This window comes from Rhopalosiphum maidis, chromosome 2 (genome assembly GCF_003676215.2).
Source record: "Rhopalosiphum maidis isolate BTI-1 chromosome 2, ASM367621v3, whole genome shotgun sequence".
NCBI classification, from domain to species: domain Eukaryota; kingdom Metazoa; phylum Arthropoda; class Insecta; order Hemiptera; family Aphididae; genus Rhopalosiphum; species Rhopalosiphum maidis.
Window position 1 is genome coordinate 34,199,934 of NC_040878.1, and position 19,135 is coordinate 34,219,068.

Here is a 19,135-nt window from a genome sequence, read left to right on the forward strand (position 1 = left end):
GTTATAAAGCTAGTGACAGTTATTAGAAAGATATCGTGTTAAGAAAATATTTCATTACATGACCTACGATGTTCAACTTATCAATTCCCATACTAATTGCTTATATCTCAGAGATTGTATTATTTATTATACGTGAAGGCTAGTTGATTAAACCTAATATTCAGGGTACTAAAATAAATATCTTTAAGATTTAATATTATACCATCACTGAGAGGACAACACCCTAGCAAGATTTGTTCCTTCCATAAATATCATACGTAAACAAATTAACTAAGATCAATTGTAGATAAATAGAAAATGTTCGTTTATCTTTTAATAAGATACATTAAATAAAAAACTGATATTTTGAAGGACGTCTCCTTTTTTATTACCTATAACAAAATACATCGCTCAGTATTAATATGTTTTAAAAATATGCTTTTTTTCGATTACTTTAAACTGAGGTATGAGATTAATTTTATATAAATACATATCATTTTAGAAAAAAAATCTATATGCCTTAAAAAAATATAATTTTTATCATAGCTCTAAAACCGTTTTCTCGTTGTTTTTTAAATTCCAACAATTAAATGGAGTTAAACATGTTTAAAATTTATTATTGCATTATTTTATTTTTAATTTAGCATAATAATTGAAATAATTCCCTACTCATTATAGTCGCACACTCGCGCTAGTGCCAAGTATAAAAAAAAAATACTTTCTTAAGTAGATACTTTTGGCCTTGAGACCCTTAAGTTCTATAAGTACTATTTTTTACTGTTTTCGTCCTACATATAAATTTGTATATTTATCAATACTACAAATTATAGTATTCTTATGATTTTCTTCGTTTTATTAAAAAAATATAATTATAAATAATAAATATTCAAAACAAAAGAATACACTTTCATAAATGTATATGTGTGTACTTACTGATAACAAGTATATTTATAAGTTCTAAACATCTTTGAGAAATGATGGTGATGGTAAATGTACCCTCCCCGTCCCGATGAGAAAATTAAAATATGTTTGCCAACGTATATCCCTTGATAAAATCCTAAATATACCACTGCAAATATTAACTATGTATTTATTAAGTAATCTACCCACATAATATTATTGTTATTATATAGGTTCTATTACATTGTACAGTAAAACTTCGATAAGACGGAATCACTAGAGACCATGTAATTTTTCCGTGTAACAAGGTTTCCGTTTTGACGGGTTTCAAAAAAATGAAATTTGAAAATAAGCCCTAAAGAAATTTTCCGTATTATCAAGGTTTCCGTTTTACCGAAATTTCGCCGAAAATTGATCCTGGATACGTGCTTGAACACATGTGTGAAGTATTTTAATCCAACAAAGAATTTTTAAAGTAGGTAGATGGTAATTTTCTAGCAGATAATATTATAAACACTAAATAATTTAGTTTAAAACAATCCAGTAGATAAGTTCTAATTTTTTACATTTTGTTTTAATTCGATTTTACCTTCAATATTCTATCGGAAAGTGATTAATAGTATTATAATCAGGTACAAGATATATTATTACAAATAAATTATATTATGACATATAACTACATAAGATTATGCAAGATTATATAAAAAGTCTTATCTTCGTTATACAAACGTACAGTATACAAAATATACGATCAGCAAAATAAATTGTACGCTTTTAACTTCAACATTCTTATATTTATTATTCAATATTCATTCTAATGAAGGGCAAATGTAAACCTAATCTAAACACGGTTACCTTTTTTGTTGTAAGCTCGGCCCGAAAATTGAATTTAAGCTAATAAAAAAAGTCAGTTGTAAATCCGATAATTTTGACACTAATTATAAAATATAAAAATAAAGAAATATTGATGAGTGAATAATATATCGAACATATGACTTACTTAAAAAAATAAATTTATATTATAACCTTACATTATTACACTCTAATTTTATTTATATTTTTATGCTTTATTATACGAGTACTTACAATTTTACATAAATGCATTATTTTACTTATATTTTTTTGTATTTAATACTCAAATTAAATCCAACATTGAAATATTTTTACAAAATTTTATATTTATACAACGAATTTTATACCATAAATAATACTATGAAAATGAAAATAATTTTTAGAGGATAATGAGAATTGCCTACTCGTGGTGTCACCTGGAAATTCTAAATGATTTTCAAAAACACTATAAGAAAATTATACATTTATTTTTATTCAGGACGACTTTACAAGTCAATAATTTTTACCTGAAAAAAAAACACTGTTTGAGTTTACAATCGCCCATATTGAATAAAAATATTATCTAAAGCATTTCATAGGCTTAATTATAAAATATAGAATTACAATATAAATAAGAGTCTATGAGATGCTCTGGATAATATTCTTACAAATTTGAATTGTATAATATAGATAAATTCTTCTAATATAAAAGTTTACAACACAGTTGGTCCGAATTAAAAAACCTGACCAAATTCAATGTGACGGTAACTTGTTTAGACCTATAGAAACGAATGATAGAACTGGGTATTTTTACAATTATTAAGGAAGTACTGGAAATTTTTTACCCCAAAATTACCCATTCGATTAAATCTGATACAAAAAACAATCTTCAATGTTTAATAATAAAGCATTTTTTTTAATCTAATAAGTGTCATTAGACACTAAATTAGATACATGATGTATATTCTTGTACAATACACAATAAACAATATACAATATACAATAAACAATATAAACAGTTTTTAAAAAAAAAATGTAAAATAAAGTATAAACATATAATTTTCACAAGGTTAAACAATTATAAAATAAAATATATAATAACCAGGTAAAAATACAAAATTTTTCGAGAAGTTACATTGTTTTATTACATGTATATACAGTTCAATCTACGAAATTATGCTCTTAAATATAACTTTATATACGTGTAGTATTCATAATATGTATAAGTCATAGGACTATAAGTATATAATTGATGTGAGTGTGTATAGTGAAATTAACTATCAATAAATTAAGATCATAAATTCATAACTCAATTAATAGTTAATAATATACATTTTATAAAATCCTTAACAATAGTATATTACTAAAAATTGTTTATCAAAATTATATAATTTATAAGTTTCTATTGCACAGGTTATCTACCGAAGTAGACATCATATTATGATGTTAACATAATTTTTATGCTTTGACGTAGTATAAATTAATATATATATATATAAATATAATATAATAATATAATGCAATGCTAATAACTAAGAAATATTTACGCGTTTAAAAGGAATTAGATATAAATAAAATGTACCTAATATTTTAGAATTATCATTTAAATATAATTAAATATTTTATTTTAAATTGTTGCAAAATTAAAAACAAACAAACTCAAAGTAGATTATATCATAATTGTATACAATTGAAAGGTAAGAGTATTTAGTGAAACAGTGACTTTTTAAGAAACAGAATCCCGTATGTTGATTATTATAACAATATTTAATTGTCACAACTTACGGATCAATCGGGTCATAAGCATAAGTACCTAATATTAGTAATAAGTAATAATATAGGTATATGGAGCTCAATATTGTTGAAATATCTAACAATAAGAGTAAACAAATTAGGAATTGTATTTTGAGGAAATATCTTCCTCAAAAACAACATGAAACACTTGTTCATATTTTTATAATTACAAATACTTTCAATAGGTAAATGTTGGTAACAAGTCCAATAATAATCAGTCATGTTGTAATCTGCAAGAGTTTCTTTACACGAAACCAGTCAATTTGAGAAAGAGATAAGTAATAATCCATGCGCAGTACAGCAAGAAGGCGTATATAAATACTAATAAAGCAATATGCGCAATGTATAATCTGAAAACAATAAAACAATTATTTAATAGTATAATAATAATATTTGGTTAATGGATAGCAATGTAATTAATTATTTAGAAATTCTGAATAATATTTAAAAATCAAAATAATATGACAAAACATATTTTTTAAAAATTGGATTGTAAAAGTCCTTTTTTTTAAATTGTTATATTTCATATGTCATAACCATAATACATAATCCATAACATTCTTAGTAGGTATTAGGTAGTCAATATGCGATTTTATTAAAAATGAAGTTTTTGTTTAAAAAATGTATAGTGTAGTTATCTCTAGTTGTATTTTATAACGGAAATAAAAATTAGAAAATCTTAAGTATACAAAGAATGAAAAATTCATTAAGGCAATCATCAATCTATTGTCTTATCATGAATGTGACCGCTCTGCTGTACAATAGATGCAGAGTGTACTGTGAAATTGAGTGGGTCAAAGTAATAAATTAGATAAATCAAATAAATATAAAAAAACTAGGCATTTATAGTTTTACAAAAACCAACTAGAAAATATATTTAAGTTAGAAACTGATTAGATATTTGAATATGGAAAAGACTTGACGTTATACAAAAATTATATAATTAATACAAATTTTTATCTGAGAAAGATTTAAAATTAAAATAATAAATTCTAATATTTTAATTATTTTTTTTACCCTTATGGTCTTATGAATAACTCAAATTGTGATTTTTAAATGACAGCTTATATAATATATTTTATCATTATCCGATGAAAATATTTTTTTTTAAAACAATAATATGATATAAAAGCATCGAATATTAAAAATAAAAATAATAATATAAATATTAAACAAAGATAAAATAGGAGTGTCAAAGAATTTCCAACAAAAGCTGCGTGCATCATTCCTACTTATATTAAACTTTTAATGGTTATTAAATTTATTTATTATTGTATAATAAAAAAACATTGGTTTTAGATTGAATGTTTATGGTAGATATAATAAACATATTGGAAAGGTATTATGTTTCTTTTGATTTTTAAATTAAAAATATAGACTTATTTGAAAAATAAAAGATAAATTTACGCACGATTTAATAACACATTTTTTATTGTCATAAAATAACGCTTTCTCGATTATGTAACTTACTTTTCCCATTTTTTCCTCGCCGCAGGCAATGTGTGGATATCATCTTTTACCAAATAAACTCTTAAGCCAAGACAATGTGCCTGACTAAAGTATTCCCAGGATAACTGGTTTATGTCAAAATTGAATATTTCTTGATCTTGACTATCAAGAGTGCCCCATAACGCCAGTAATCGATCATTAGTGAACGTCCATTCTTTGTCAGAGAAATAGGCTAATATATCACGTACTTTATCAATCTTTTTATAAATTTTCATCAGTCTGTGTGGAAAAAAAAACAATTGTAACTATTTATGAGTGATGTGAGTGATATATTTCTATAACATATCTTATTAAATTTGACATTTCAAATTTATTATAGCAAAAATATATATTTTTATACCAAATAATGTAGGAGATTTTACTTTTTTAATACATTACTTACATTGGTTTTTGTCCAGCGATAACAGCTAATGTGTCCAGTAAATATCCAGGTACGATATGGCAAAAAAAGTTTAATAACGCATAAAAGTATGGATTGTTGGTGGCCATGAATGAGTAGTACCAGATTGCCCGGATCGTAGGCCAGTAAATTCCATGACGTCTGTTCATCTCAATAAAATCATTCCATCTAATTGGTTTTTGTCCTGCACTTGAACACGTGTATATCGGTATATTGTCATCTTTTCTGTAAACAAAATGCAAATATAATACATAGAATGGTTGTCACACACTTACACGTATAGCGTAAAAGCTAAAATCAGAATATCTTATCAAAAATTATGTTTATGCATTTATATTACTGAAATAATTGATACTAATTTAAAATCTCTGAAGATTATTAGTTTTTTAATTATTATGAAATTATCAAAATTAATTTAATTAAAAATGTAGATGATCGATAAATTTTATTAGTTTTTCCATAAGCTTATTGAACAACAAAAAAAAAAAAAAACTAAAAAAGTAATACCTAATAAAGTAATAAAAGTAACAATATTAGACACGATTTAAAATCGTTAATTGAAACTTTTAAAACATTCCTTCTAAATAGAATCATATAAGTGAAATTAAAAAAAAAAACTTTTAAAACAGTAACACTAATACCTTCCTCACTCTTAAATGTAAATTTGTGCATGTTATAAAAAGTATATTTTAAATTAATTTACTTATTTGTTGCAGTTTCTTTGGTTGCACATATAAGTGCGTTAACAACCATATCAACTGGAATCATATCAGTAACCATATTAGAATCGCCATAGTAGGTATGAAGAACTCCTGTACCAGCTCCAACTATAAGCCCTGTAGGGCCGTAAACATTATCTATCCAACCCCTTACTGGTTCTCGGTAAGTAGCAATAACTGTAAAAATAATATAATAATAAAACTACAACATCTACGTTCTACAATATTTTATGAAAAACTCATCCATGAATTTCATTTTATAAATCATATTATACCAATATCAACCTTTAATATATTATAATATGAATGTACTATTAAAAATTTGTCAATCAAGTGTACATACCAACAGTGGGACGGAACACTAATATTGGAAGATCTTGTGCTTCTCTTCGAATAGCGTCTTCTGCCAAGGATTTGGTGAATGCATAAGTATTTGGTAAATCACCAATGATTCTTAAAATTGTTTTTATTATTAAACACATATCCATATAAAAAAAAACTGATAACCTTACTCTTTAGTCATGTCTTGAAGCGTTTGATCGTCGTTAGAAGAAATCAATTTTAAAACATCTTCATAATCAACAATAGGATCGTAAAATTTTTCTTCGACGTGCAATCGATTACAGTTTGAGTATGCTGTGGAAACGTGTGCCATGACCTAATAAAATAAGAATCGTAAAAAAAATTATATCAAATTTTAACGAGAGAAACTCAAAAACTTCCATTTAGTTAGTTAACTATCGATTTTTCATAACACAATAGAGTTTATGAAAGAATATTTATTACTATAGTTAATACTATGGGTTTTTATTATTATAGGTATTGTCACGTATCAAAATCATTTATTACTACGATGTTTCCCAACTGTTATTACATATTGACCCATTATATCTGAATTGCATAAATCATGAAGAAATGTCAATGCAAACAATTATTGTATTTTATATAAAATACTATAAAAACTAGATTTTTAAGTTAAAACTAAATTATTAGATAAGGATAGCTTTAAATTATACTAAAAATCTTTACCTACCTTTAAATCAATTTCAAAGATAGTTTTGTACCATATTATTTGTAATATATGTTTATGGAGTAAAGTTTAATTTAAAAAAAAAAAAGATAATTATTTTGTAATCCACAAAATAACTGTGGCGGCCTTTTGAGTTCTAGGAAACGCTATTTTATAGAAAAATATTTCAATATACAAAAAATAATTCTTTATCGAAACTTAAATGCTAAACGTTGTGATTATCTGTAAAATATAGATACAAAAATACAGTATTTGTAAAAATATGTAAGTAGGTGTAATGTTTAAACTCACGTTTTTTAATTAATATAAAATAAAGACTAACAAATATTTAACTATATAAGCCATGTAAGTTAAAAATACTATTACCTTTAAGTTGGTTATTTTTCTGGCCAAATTTAATAATTCTCTTGTCCCAGAAACATTTATGTTCATAGCTACACGAATATGTTCATCAAAACGCACAGTAGCTGCTCCATGGAAAATTATGTTTACTTCGTTAATCAGTGTATTTCGACTGCTCACACTTAATCCTAGACCTGGCAAACTGCAATCGCCGGCTACTCCAGAAACTTTATGATAATACTTGGGTACTTCATGTTTTAATCTTTTAAAAAGCTGAAACATAATAATTTATATACATTTTAATAGATAATTATTATTATCGTAATTATTTATCATAGATATCAATTCTCAAATAATATCTATTTAAGATATGATAAATAATAAATATATAGAGGTACCGACTTATAATTAACTTCTATTTTTTATAATTATCATTACTCTATTATAATTTTGAATATTTTAAGATATTTTTTTATTATTGTTATTCACGAAGATATTATGTCTTTAATAAGCCTGTGTACTGTGTAGTCCAGTAATTTCACCTAAACATTGTTAATATAATTAGAAAGTAACCTAAGCCAATATAAGTACCTAATAGTAATACCTAAGCCTATTGTTCTTTTTTTGTACATTAAAAAAAAATAATCATAAAAACTAAGAATTTTCTAAAATTGTTTTTATTAAGCAATATTACATTATGTATTATATAAATATCTATTATGTTTAGACTAAATAAAGAATTTTTAATATAGTCTATGTTTTCTTTCAGTTTATTTGGAATACAATTTATAATGTTTACCAACTCATTCATCCAAAAAGTTTAATTCAAGTTTAATTATATATCATCCAAACTATAACAAAAATGTTAAGATTTATTTAAGTGCTTAATTATTAAAAATATATAATGCAATAAGATATTTTAATTAAATAATAAGGTTAATTTTTTTTTCTATACTTATTAAAGACTTTGCTAATTCAACTAATTCTCAGTATGTAAGTAAAGTTATGATTATTTTAATTATAGGGTCTAATAATTATGATGTTAGAATCATAGTTGTGAATTAATTAGTCAACATGCGGATCAGTATTATGCAAATAATTCAATGAAAATAAATTATTTATTCAAGTTTATTCCACAAACCCAATTAAATTGACTCTATATCATTATATCTGGTTAGACAATTTCAAAATTTAAATGTACCTACTATGTATATACAAGTAAATGGTAATAAAAATAATATCAAATTAAATTGCTTGTACCTTAGTTATATCTCATATTTGTATACAATTAACGATGTTATTTGGGACACGAAAGGTGTGATAGTCAAATACGAATGGTAGTTCATACATTCGTTAATTATTAATAGTGTTCGATTATTATATAATTATTCACTTAAATGATAGTAACTTACTATAGTAATTAAATAAAAATCGATTAAATTATTATACCTATATAGATTTTACTGATTTTGGGTGTAAATACATATATTTTGTGTAATTCTGGATTTATACAAAGTCTATTTTGTAAAAGAATGAAAATGAAATGAATTTTCCTATCTAAAAATACTGCTTATTATGTAATACCTATACAATCTGCAATTTAATCTGAATTATAAATATTTCATTAGATATTTTTGTTTTTATCCACACAAATTTTCGGTAATTTAAAATTAAATTTCTACCAATTAAAACTACAAATTATATTCAAAACAGGACCCGCCCTATTCAAAATCTATGATGACATACTAACTTTCATCATAATATGTATTATATTTTTATAATATCAAATCACTGAAAAGGTAGCGCCCATCAGTAACCAATAAATACATACAATCTCTCCCGAAGGGTATTTATTATGTTACTTAATACGATTTATATTTTAGTTATTATTATTTTTATTTCAAAGTTCTTTTTTGGAGTTAATACCCACTCAATAATATCCTTGATGCAATAAGAATAATTAAAATAAATGTTCAGTATTTTGTAAGGTTATTATCTCATAATTTTACAAATTCAAGTGACTTCCCGGTTTACATTTAACAGGTACCTACTAATAAATAAAATCATTATATATATAAAATATCCGGATATTCCATGATGAAAATTAGTATGTAAAATAAAGTATTTTATAAAATCTCTTTAATTTTTCTATTATAATGTGCATTATATATTTATTATTTTGACGGACAATATATTTTGATTTATAATCTTGTTTGACTACAACTTTTTTTTTAATTTTTAGTTTAGTTTATTTCTTGTCATACTAGTCTATGACTAATTGTATAGTATCTAAGCATAATCCAATATAATTTACGGAGTAAACTATAACACAAAATATAAAACATTATATTAAAAATAAGTTTTCAGTTTAATTCCGCGTTTTATCCTAACTTATTATAATTTATCCTTGATAACTAATTTAAAATTAAAAATATCTTGAATTATTCAAAATACGCTCTAAAAATAAATATGTAAGAGCATATATGGTAAATAAATAAAAAAATATATTTATACATAACTATTTGACCCGTCAAACATTGTTTTGCCCATAAAATTTGTAAATTTTATAGCTGACCCTGCAGACGATATATCACACACACACGATTATGAGTTCAAATAAAAATCTCATCGAAAAAAGTTTTTTCAGCTTCCTCAATTTTTTATTTTTCCAAACATTTTTTCCAATTTTTTTTTAACGTAACAACCTTTGGACTATTACAAACATTAAAAAAAAAATAAGTTCAATCAGTCCATTCGATTTTAAGTTGTGTGCTTACCAATTAACAGCATTTTGTTTTAATATTTTATATCAAAATTTTAAAGGCCACACAAAAAAATGTCCCTACCGCTTCACTTATATATTTATAAGTACCTATAATGATGATAAATCATCAAATTTTAAAAACTATTCTGAATAATAAATTGTTTTTTTTAGTCAGTATTGTTGATTACTGAAACTTCCTTAAAATTATCTGGATAGTTTTTTTATAAGTTTTATTAACTATATTTCTGCTGAAAAAATTTAAAAAAATGATTCTTCTAAAGTAGATACCAACTAGGCTTATTTTTCAATTGATAAATCGATTGTTACTTAAAACTTTTGGAACTCATGCTATAATATAAAGTAAGCAGTAGAATAATAAATCAATATATTTCGTAATAATTCGTTTAGCTTAAAATCTAAGATCTTCACAAAGTTGGTTGTATTTCTTTTTTTAATTTTAACGTGACTTAAATTTCAAAAAATTAAAAATAGGTGCTCGTCAATATGCATTTTAATAAGTCGTTTTTATACACATTTTTAAAATTGCCTACTTGAATTACAAATGAATAATACTAATACATTGCAAGAAACTGTTTGAGGATTACTATTATATTATCTTCAATAATATAACTTCATAAGTATTGACATCAAAAACACATTTCTTATCGCAATAACACTTAACTCAATCATATGTGTCACTTATGAATATTTATGTTGATACTTAAAATGTAATTTTAAGTCTTAGGACTCGCAGACATCATTAGTTAGGTAATCCCGATTTCAATATTCACCTTATGGGAAAAACGCAGTTGTGTGTAATCAAAAAACAAAAATTCCATAAATAGGACATGAATGCATACTAAATAGTATTCAACATTGAACAATTTATAGTCGCAAAATTTTCTAAACACTGCAATCAAATTAAATATTCCTTTTAGCTTGAAAAAATAATCTAATAGCTATATCTGTTATAAGAGCCAAAATTAGTTTATTTTATTTAACTCAATAATCGATCTCATAATTAGTATAGTAACCATAATCACTAAAAAAATTTAAAACATATTAATTTAATTTAAATATGTAAAGTGGTTAGATAATATAAGTATATTGTGTAAATATGCCTACATTTTGAATATTTGAATGATTCCTTAGAATTCATAGTCAATTTATAAAAGTATCAAAAGTAATACTTCCTTATTCGTTTACCTACTATATAAAAGTATATTATAATTAAACAGAATTCATTAGAGCTACCAATGTATTCAATTGTATTATTAGCTATTAACTATAAATTAATATAATATAATAAAGAACTATTATAAATAAATTATATGAAGCATTCAATATGGATTATATGTAAACATGTTATACGTATAACCTATTAACCAATATTATTAAAATATTTTACATAATATGGTTAATATAACGATACAATGATCAACGTATGTTATTGTTTTTTCAAATTATATATTTTTTAATACTAAAATTATCAAAAGTATTATACGTGGCACAGTTATACGTAAAGCCCATAAAGATACGATTCTATTTTGCCATTAAACACAAATTCAATAGGTACATTTGACCGACAATTTCAGGATTTTTCAGTATTTGTTTACCTTTCAAAATATATCTTATATAATCAATAATTCAAAGTTAGACATTACTAAATAATTTTTAAAAAACGATTTCGTACTATACTCTTTTAAAGTCTACTGATGACTGACCTAAAATTAGATTTTATAAAATAGAAAGTGTATTTAAGTGTAAACACTTCCACCGAACACTAAAGAAATTCAAGGACGTCGAGAGAGCGTCTCTCGCAAATATTGTGATGTAATTCAATAAACTCGATCAGACAACTTATAGTATGCACGCACATGCACACGTTGTGTTATGAAATGTTGATTAATCTCAATGTTAACTATACCGGTTATAACAGATATTTAAAATAACAATATTGATGGAATTTAAAATTTCCTATAAAATGTTAAAAATAAAAAAAGTTAAGTAGGTACTTGTTCAATGCAAAAATACGACATCATTTTCGAATTATATACTCTATACATATTACAAGTATAGGCACCTATTTATAATATTATTAATATTTGTATGCTAAATACACGTTTGTAAATGGTACATACATATACACAAATATTTACTATTCTATAGACTTTAGATAATGAAAACAATTTATAGTATGAAATCAAAAATACAAATCCATGAAAAATCTTTGTACCACAAAAATATTTAAATTTTAAGACAATTTAAACAACCCTTATAAACAGTGAGCTACTGGGATGATATACAAAAAAAACTCAAACCATAGTTACTAAGATGAATTTAAAAGATAATAAATAATGCACACATTGAAAATTATCTCATTTAATTTAAATTAATACATTAAATAGAATTATGTTTAAAAAATAGAACTCTAAGTATACTTTTGGGAGTCACATATTCTACTAATCTCGATAAATAACTAAATTAGATATTTTAAATAGTTAACGCAATGCAATATAAATTAAATATATATTTGACTAATAATCACTTATAAATTCCAAAAAAATGGTCAGAGATATAGCTCATGTAATTTATATTAAATATAGGCACTCTTAGAACATTTTTAAACTTTATTTTTACATTAAATATACGTATAGTTATAACTTATATTTTTTTTTAAGTCTTTTGAGTAAAGTCAATTTATTCCTTTCGCTTCTTCTAGCGGATAACGTAAGACCGAATCACAGCAATAAAATATATATATATATATATATAATCTACCTATGCATAACATAAGCATTTATTTTCCCAATCTAAGAAACAATAAAAATTGTTTTTTTTAAGACACAGTTGAAAAAAACTTAGTCATGGAGAAATAAAATTAAAATTATATTCATGAAAAATAAAAGTATATAATAATAAATATTTACCCTGTCTTCAAATATATCTTCCAATCGTTGATCGACGTTTTTGCCCTTCTTAGATCGGATCAACAAATAAATATGTTTAATGTGAGGACATGTTCTAAGTAGCTTTTCCACTAGAACCTTGCCCATAAAACCAGTACCACCGGTTAAAAATACAACTGCATCCCGAAAAAACTCTTGTATTGGACTTCCTATTTCCGACTCATCAACTTCACGAGGTTCATTAAAGCTCCGTTCACCCAAAAGCTCCAGAGGATCCAAATAGTATTTAGAATTTATTATATCTTTGATAGGCACCAACGGTGCACTATCTTGCTTTTTCTCGATATACTTACGATGTAAATCGAGAGCCATATTGTGGAATTTTAGATTTAATAACTGCAAAAATATAAACATGTAAATGGTATTAAATTTTATAGTTATACAATTATAAATTTAGAATTTAAGCATGCTTATGATAAATTTTTAAAAATAAAAGTTTTTATTTCTATTTCAATTATTAAAATTTACTAGAGCGTAAGTATTAAAAATATATATTGAATATTATGTTACAAATTTGTAACTTAGATAATACATGTTGTATTAATATATTATTAAAAATACATAATTTTGAGAATTATTATAATGAATATTAATAGGTTAACGTAATATTTATGTATTGGTTAGTTATTTATATGCATAAATATATATATATGCTTTATTTTGGAAAGTTATGTATGTTATAATTATTAATTATATACCTACTACCTAGTAATCTAAATAATTGTATTAAACGTAAGTTGGGCGAAATATAATATACATAATATACAAATATAATAATTATTTATGACTAATGTTTCATAAAATAATTAAAACTGCATTGGGCTTAGACCTTACATGATAATTTATATGATTGGAATTTTGGAATCTAACTCACTACGTTTTCTCACATGGTTACCTTGACCTGAAGACGCCCAAAATGTCATTCAACAATTAATATACATAGGTACCATACCTATATTATATTACAAAGTCAATATCAAGTCACAAATGTAACTTGTTTTTATTGGATACCTATCCTAACCTATATAATAATTTATTAATATCTATTACACATTGAATAATTAATATTTGCAATAGCCCAACACATTTGAGTAGAGATACAAAATACATTGTGTTTTTAACTATTAATTAATCTATTTACCTAAATAATCATATTTTTGTTTTAGTATTAAAATATTTAAGCAAAACTTTATCATAATAATTAATTTAACGCATAAACCATTGTATTTTATCATTACAAAACATTACGTGCATAATTGTTTATCTAATATTTTAATATATACCTACTCGTATAATAATTTACGCGAAAAATAGGGACGAACAGTTTCGACACAGCGAAACGTTCTAGCAACTTCGGTTATTGCTTTCACATGTCATAACTTACTATGGCATCGTCTTAAAATTTAGTATAGTTTTTAAATATTCATAATATTTTATTATATTTACATTGACATTTAATAACCTACCACAATAAACTGTATTGTAATTATTTATGTCACCGTATTCAAATAAAACAGAAAGTGTATTTTTATATTGATTATCTAATGATAACGAAACGAGAATAAAATAATACAAGATTATATTAGCAATCCATAAAATACAAATGTTGACCAATTTAAAATTAACGAATTCGCAATAATACAGGATAAATGACCCATAAATCTAATTTATAGCGAAGTTACCATAATATTTCTAATTTTAATATATAAAATAAAACCTAACTGCACAGTCAAAAAAATATTAATAATCTCAGTAAATGTCAGTTGTTTGGAATTTTAAATTAAGTTGTAGTACGAAATAAATAAATCAAAAAACGAATATTATAATATAATGTTATCAGATTTAAATTATTAAGTAATGCCGTGTAGGTATTTCCCCCCCCCCCCTAAATATCGGTTAGCTGTTAATTTTTGATTCATTCATATGTATAATATATTATGTAATGTTAAAATATAAATGAAACTTATATTTATATCAAGCTAAACAGCGTTAAACCTAACTAAAGATCAAACTTTTGTTATTTCATATAAAATCTAAAAACATATTTATGTAATACATACAATTTTGTGTGCATAGTATTATTATTGTGTGTTGATATATAGTTAATAAAGATTTAAGAACTTATCATACGTATTACAGATAATTATTATGAATTGTAGTGTACGAATAGTTATGATAATAACTTGGTAATGATCTAATAATATAACTCATAAATAATTTTAATTTTATAGTTCAGAAAATTGTTGGCCCACAGATACAAACTGACACTTTTAAATATTATATATTAACTATTCTATTAATTAAAATATAAAAAACGTTGTAAATCTTAGTCAATTTTTGACATAATTTTAAAAAAATGTATTCACTTTGGAAAATAAGTTACCTTTTTATTATTATAAATATTTAAATTAATATTGCATATTTTGTACATTTAATAAATTATTTATTATTAACTTGATTTAATATATTTTTAATAACTAAAAATAGCATTTTAATGCTAAAATACGCAATATTAATGTAAATATTTACAATAATAAAAAAGTAATTTATTTTTCAAAGTGAATACATTTTTTTTTAAATTATGTCAAAAGTTGATTAAGATTTATATCGTTTTTTTATATTTTAATTAATAGAATAGTTAATAAATAACTTTTTTAAATGTCAATTTCTATGTGTAGTTTAAAATATTAGGCATTTACAATATTATCTACATAAATTAATTTCTCTATTATCAGATATTTTTGTTTTTATTGAAAAAAGAGTATTTATTATATTCCAGTTAAATAAATATAATAAATAAGTACAATTATCCAAGAGTTTTAATAAAAACTCATTAAATTCTTACCTATTTTAAAACAACGATTGATAATGTATACAGGCACTCTGCAGATAGAAACTACTTGAACGAAGTACCGCGACGGAATGGCCGTGAGTCCAAACCCAAATCTGTGACACAGTAACTGGATTGAGGAATTACTGGTGTCATATATATACACTTCAAGGCCTCGTACCTACAACACTGTACATACACAAGACGCATATTACCTATCCTTCTCCGGGTCATATGTAAGAATTTGCGTCTTGCGTCAAACAAAATCAAACGAGAACATTATTACATTATTATCAACAATATCCAATTTAATGTCAATTTAATTTCTAAAAAAATATAAAATAGTTTAAAAATATAATCAACTATATAAATTATTAGTTATATATATCTTAAACTTTTAGTTCATATGAAACAATATATTATGTGTACATATGTATATTATGTTATAACAAAGATATTAGTGCGAAAAACTGTCCAGTCGATGTCTTCCGAAATAATATGTATTTATTTTTTTTTATTCAATTATAATAAAACTAATATTATACTCGATCAATTTAAAATAAATTTACTATTTTTACTAACACAATGAAAATTTTAAATTTCATTATGCCCAGATGCCACAACAGAAAAATAAAGATTCACCATCTGTTCCTAAACTGGATATTAACTCTATGCTGAAGTGTTATTATTCATGATCAAAAGAACACTTATTCACATGTTTGTGTTAAATATGAATTATTGATGAATAATTATTTTATTTAATTATTTTTTGTATTATTCAGTCATGATTTGCATCATTTTTTTATTACACTCCGCTTAATTGTTGTAATCCCGTATTTTCGTGTCCAAATGTAAAAATTCACTACGTAAATATATCAATTTTATTTATAACATAATTTGACATTTGTCAATCCATAAGTGCGTCTATAGGTCAGGACTGGGCAAGATACCCCCAAAAAAGGATCTCGATACTAGAAATACATTTATTTTTAGTATTTAAGTATAAGGTATTCTAATAATATTCGTTAAAGATCCTAGATATAAGGTATAAGTATCGGAGATACATATAAGATATAAGGCACTTTATATTTTATTGGAAATAGGTATGTATTAACATTTTATTAATTTTTATTTTATTTTTGTATTTTTATATTATTAAAAATGAGTAAATTATGAGTACACTATTAGTTCATAAATTATGGCCCATGAGCTCTAGCAATTATATTTTATATTTATTATATTCTATGTTGTAAAATAAATTCCTGGTCATCTTTTAAATTAATTAATTATTTAATGTACTAGATCTACGTGGGGAATGAACAAATCCATTCAACAACAACTAAAGAGCAAATAGGCTCTTTATAATATTTTATTTATACATTATACATATTTTTTATTTTTGGATAATTATTTAGATTATTCTGTGATTTATTTTTATAATTTAAAAACTTATAAATTCAAATTTTTTACTTGACTGTTGTTTTAACTTGTTTGACTGAGAATAACAAATAATTAAAATGTTATTTTATACAATATTATATTTCATGAATATATTAATGACAAATTCTTTGTTTTTCTTGATTATTGTTTCTAAAAACCAACCCAATTTAAATACAATATGAAAACATAAAACAGAAACAGTATTATTAACTTCTAGTGTTAAATTTAAAAACGAAATTATATTAATGAGTATATCATATGAAATTTAATAGACTATAAAATACTTTAATTGTTTTTCTTTTAATGATAAAGCCAAAATTTGAGTAAAAATAATGCAGATTACATCGTAATAACAATTGACTTGGCCTTGCAAATAATCTAAGCCATATGGAATTTGTTTTAATAAAACTACAAACTCTGATCTCTTCTAAATATCCTTTATCTAAATCTTAAAAAATATGTATTTAGTTTACCTTTATACATAAAAAGTTTACTATTGACATGTCGAATTAAATAAATTTTACCTTTACGGACTAGGATGAATTAATGAATAACCTAATATTTTTATTGTGACTTTAGCAGATCTTATAGATCTTGACATATTACACAAATAATTTCACTTCTCGTTAGCTTCTTAATGTAAACTGTTAAATGGTAAACTTTTAATAGCCCTCGAGAAATCAGAAGTAGTTATTAAGCTTAAAGTATTACTGGCACTCCCTCAATTAAATCTTACTTAGTAAAAACCGTATTTTCTATAATATTTACTAATTTGAGTCTTGAAAATTTTTTTTATATTGAATTTATTCTTTCACAAAAAAAATGTATGTATTATGAATTACCTACATGTCATAGTTCTAACGAATGACATAATTCTTTTACTTTGTTTTCTGCGGTTATTATTGGATATGAAATAATTATATACTAGTATTATTGAGTGAAATGAAAAATATTCTTGAATAGGAAATGATAACTTAAATATTTTATATATTTTTTTTAATTATTCAAAAAATAAATTAAATTTTAATTAATTCAAATATTAAGTATTTTAAATAATTATTTTAAAGTAAAAATTTAAAATTGTATAGAAAACATTTGGAAAGAATGTAGAACTATATTTCAACTGAATGTAGGTACGACACTAATAATATATAATCAAAAATGTATATTCTCTTCCCTTGAAAAATGTTTGAAGACGTCCTTGTATTAGTACACCAATTACTATATGTGTTTGTGACTTGTGTGTGCATTGTGTAAGTAACTAAACTATTATCTATAAAAACTTACTTTTAACGTCTGATTTATATATATAGTGTATGATTGTAGGTAGTAAAGTCATTTGTAGTTAGACCATTCAATAAACAATATTAATGCACACAAAATATATTTTAACAATATATGGTTTTTAATTTTTATATTTTTTTTTTGCATGATCTATAAGTCTATGGCCATTCAACTAATATTATACATTCACTAACACGTTTTTAATAAACCCATTAAATATAATTTAGTTTCTTCTTGAATATTATATTTGTTATTAAAAATTAATTTTTCTAGTATATTAAATATTACTTAAATTAAAAATATAAGTACTATTAATGAATTATATTATAGCAAAAATTATAATA

The 19,135-nt window shown here is 23.5% G+C and overlaps 1 protein-coding gene across 1 annotated transcript; it reads right to left on the reverse strand.

The window, feature by feature from the left end:
• Positions 1 to 2,816: 2,816 nt before the first annotated feature.
• On the reverse strand, positions 2,817 to 16,213 carry LOC113552089 (fatty acyl-CoA reductase wat-like). Its single transcript, XM_026954771.1, has 9 exons — positions 16,083 to 16,213; positions 13,199 to 13,573; positions 7,529 to 7,777; positions 6,645 to 6,790; positions 6,476 to 6,585; positions 6,117 to 6,309; positions 5,396 to 5,638; positions 4,975 to 5,232; positions 2,817 to 3,854 (listed from the first exon to the last, which is right to left on the reverse strand). The coding sequence occupies exons 2-9, from the start codon at positions 13,547 to 13,549 to the stop codon at positions 3,749 to 3,751; spliced, it is 1,656 nt and encodes a 551-aa protein (XP_026810572.1). The 5' UTR covers positions 13,550 to 13,573; positions 16,083 to 16,213; the 3' UTR covers positions 2,817 to 3,748.
• Positions 16,214 to 19,135: the final 2,922 nt, after the last annotated feature.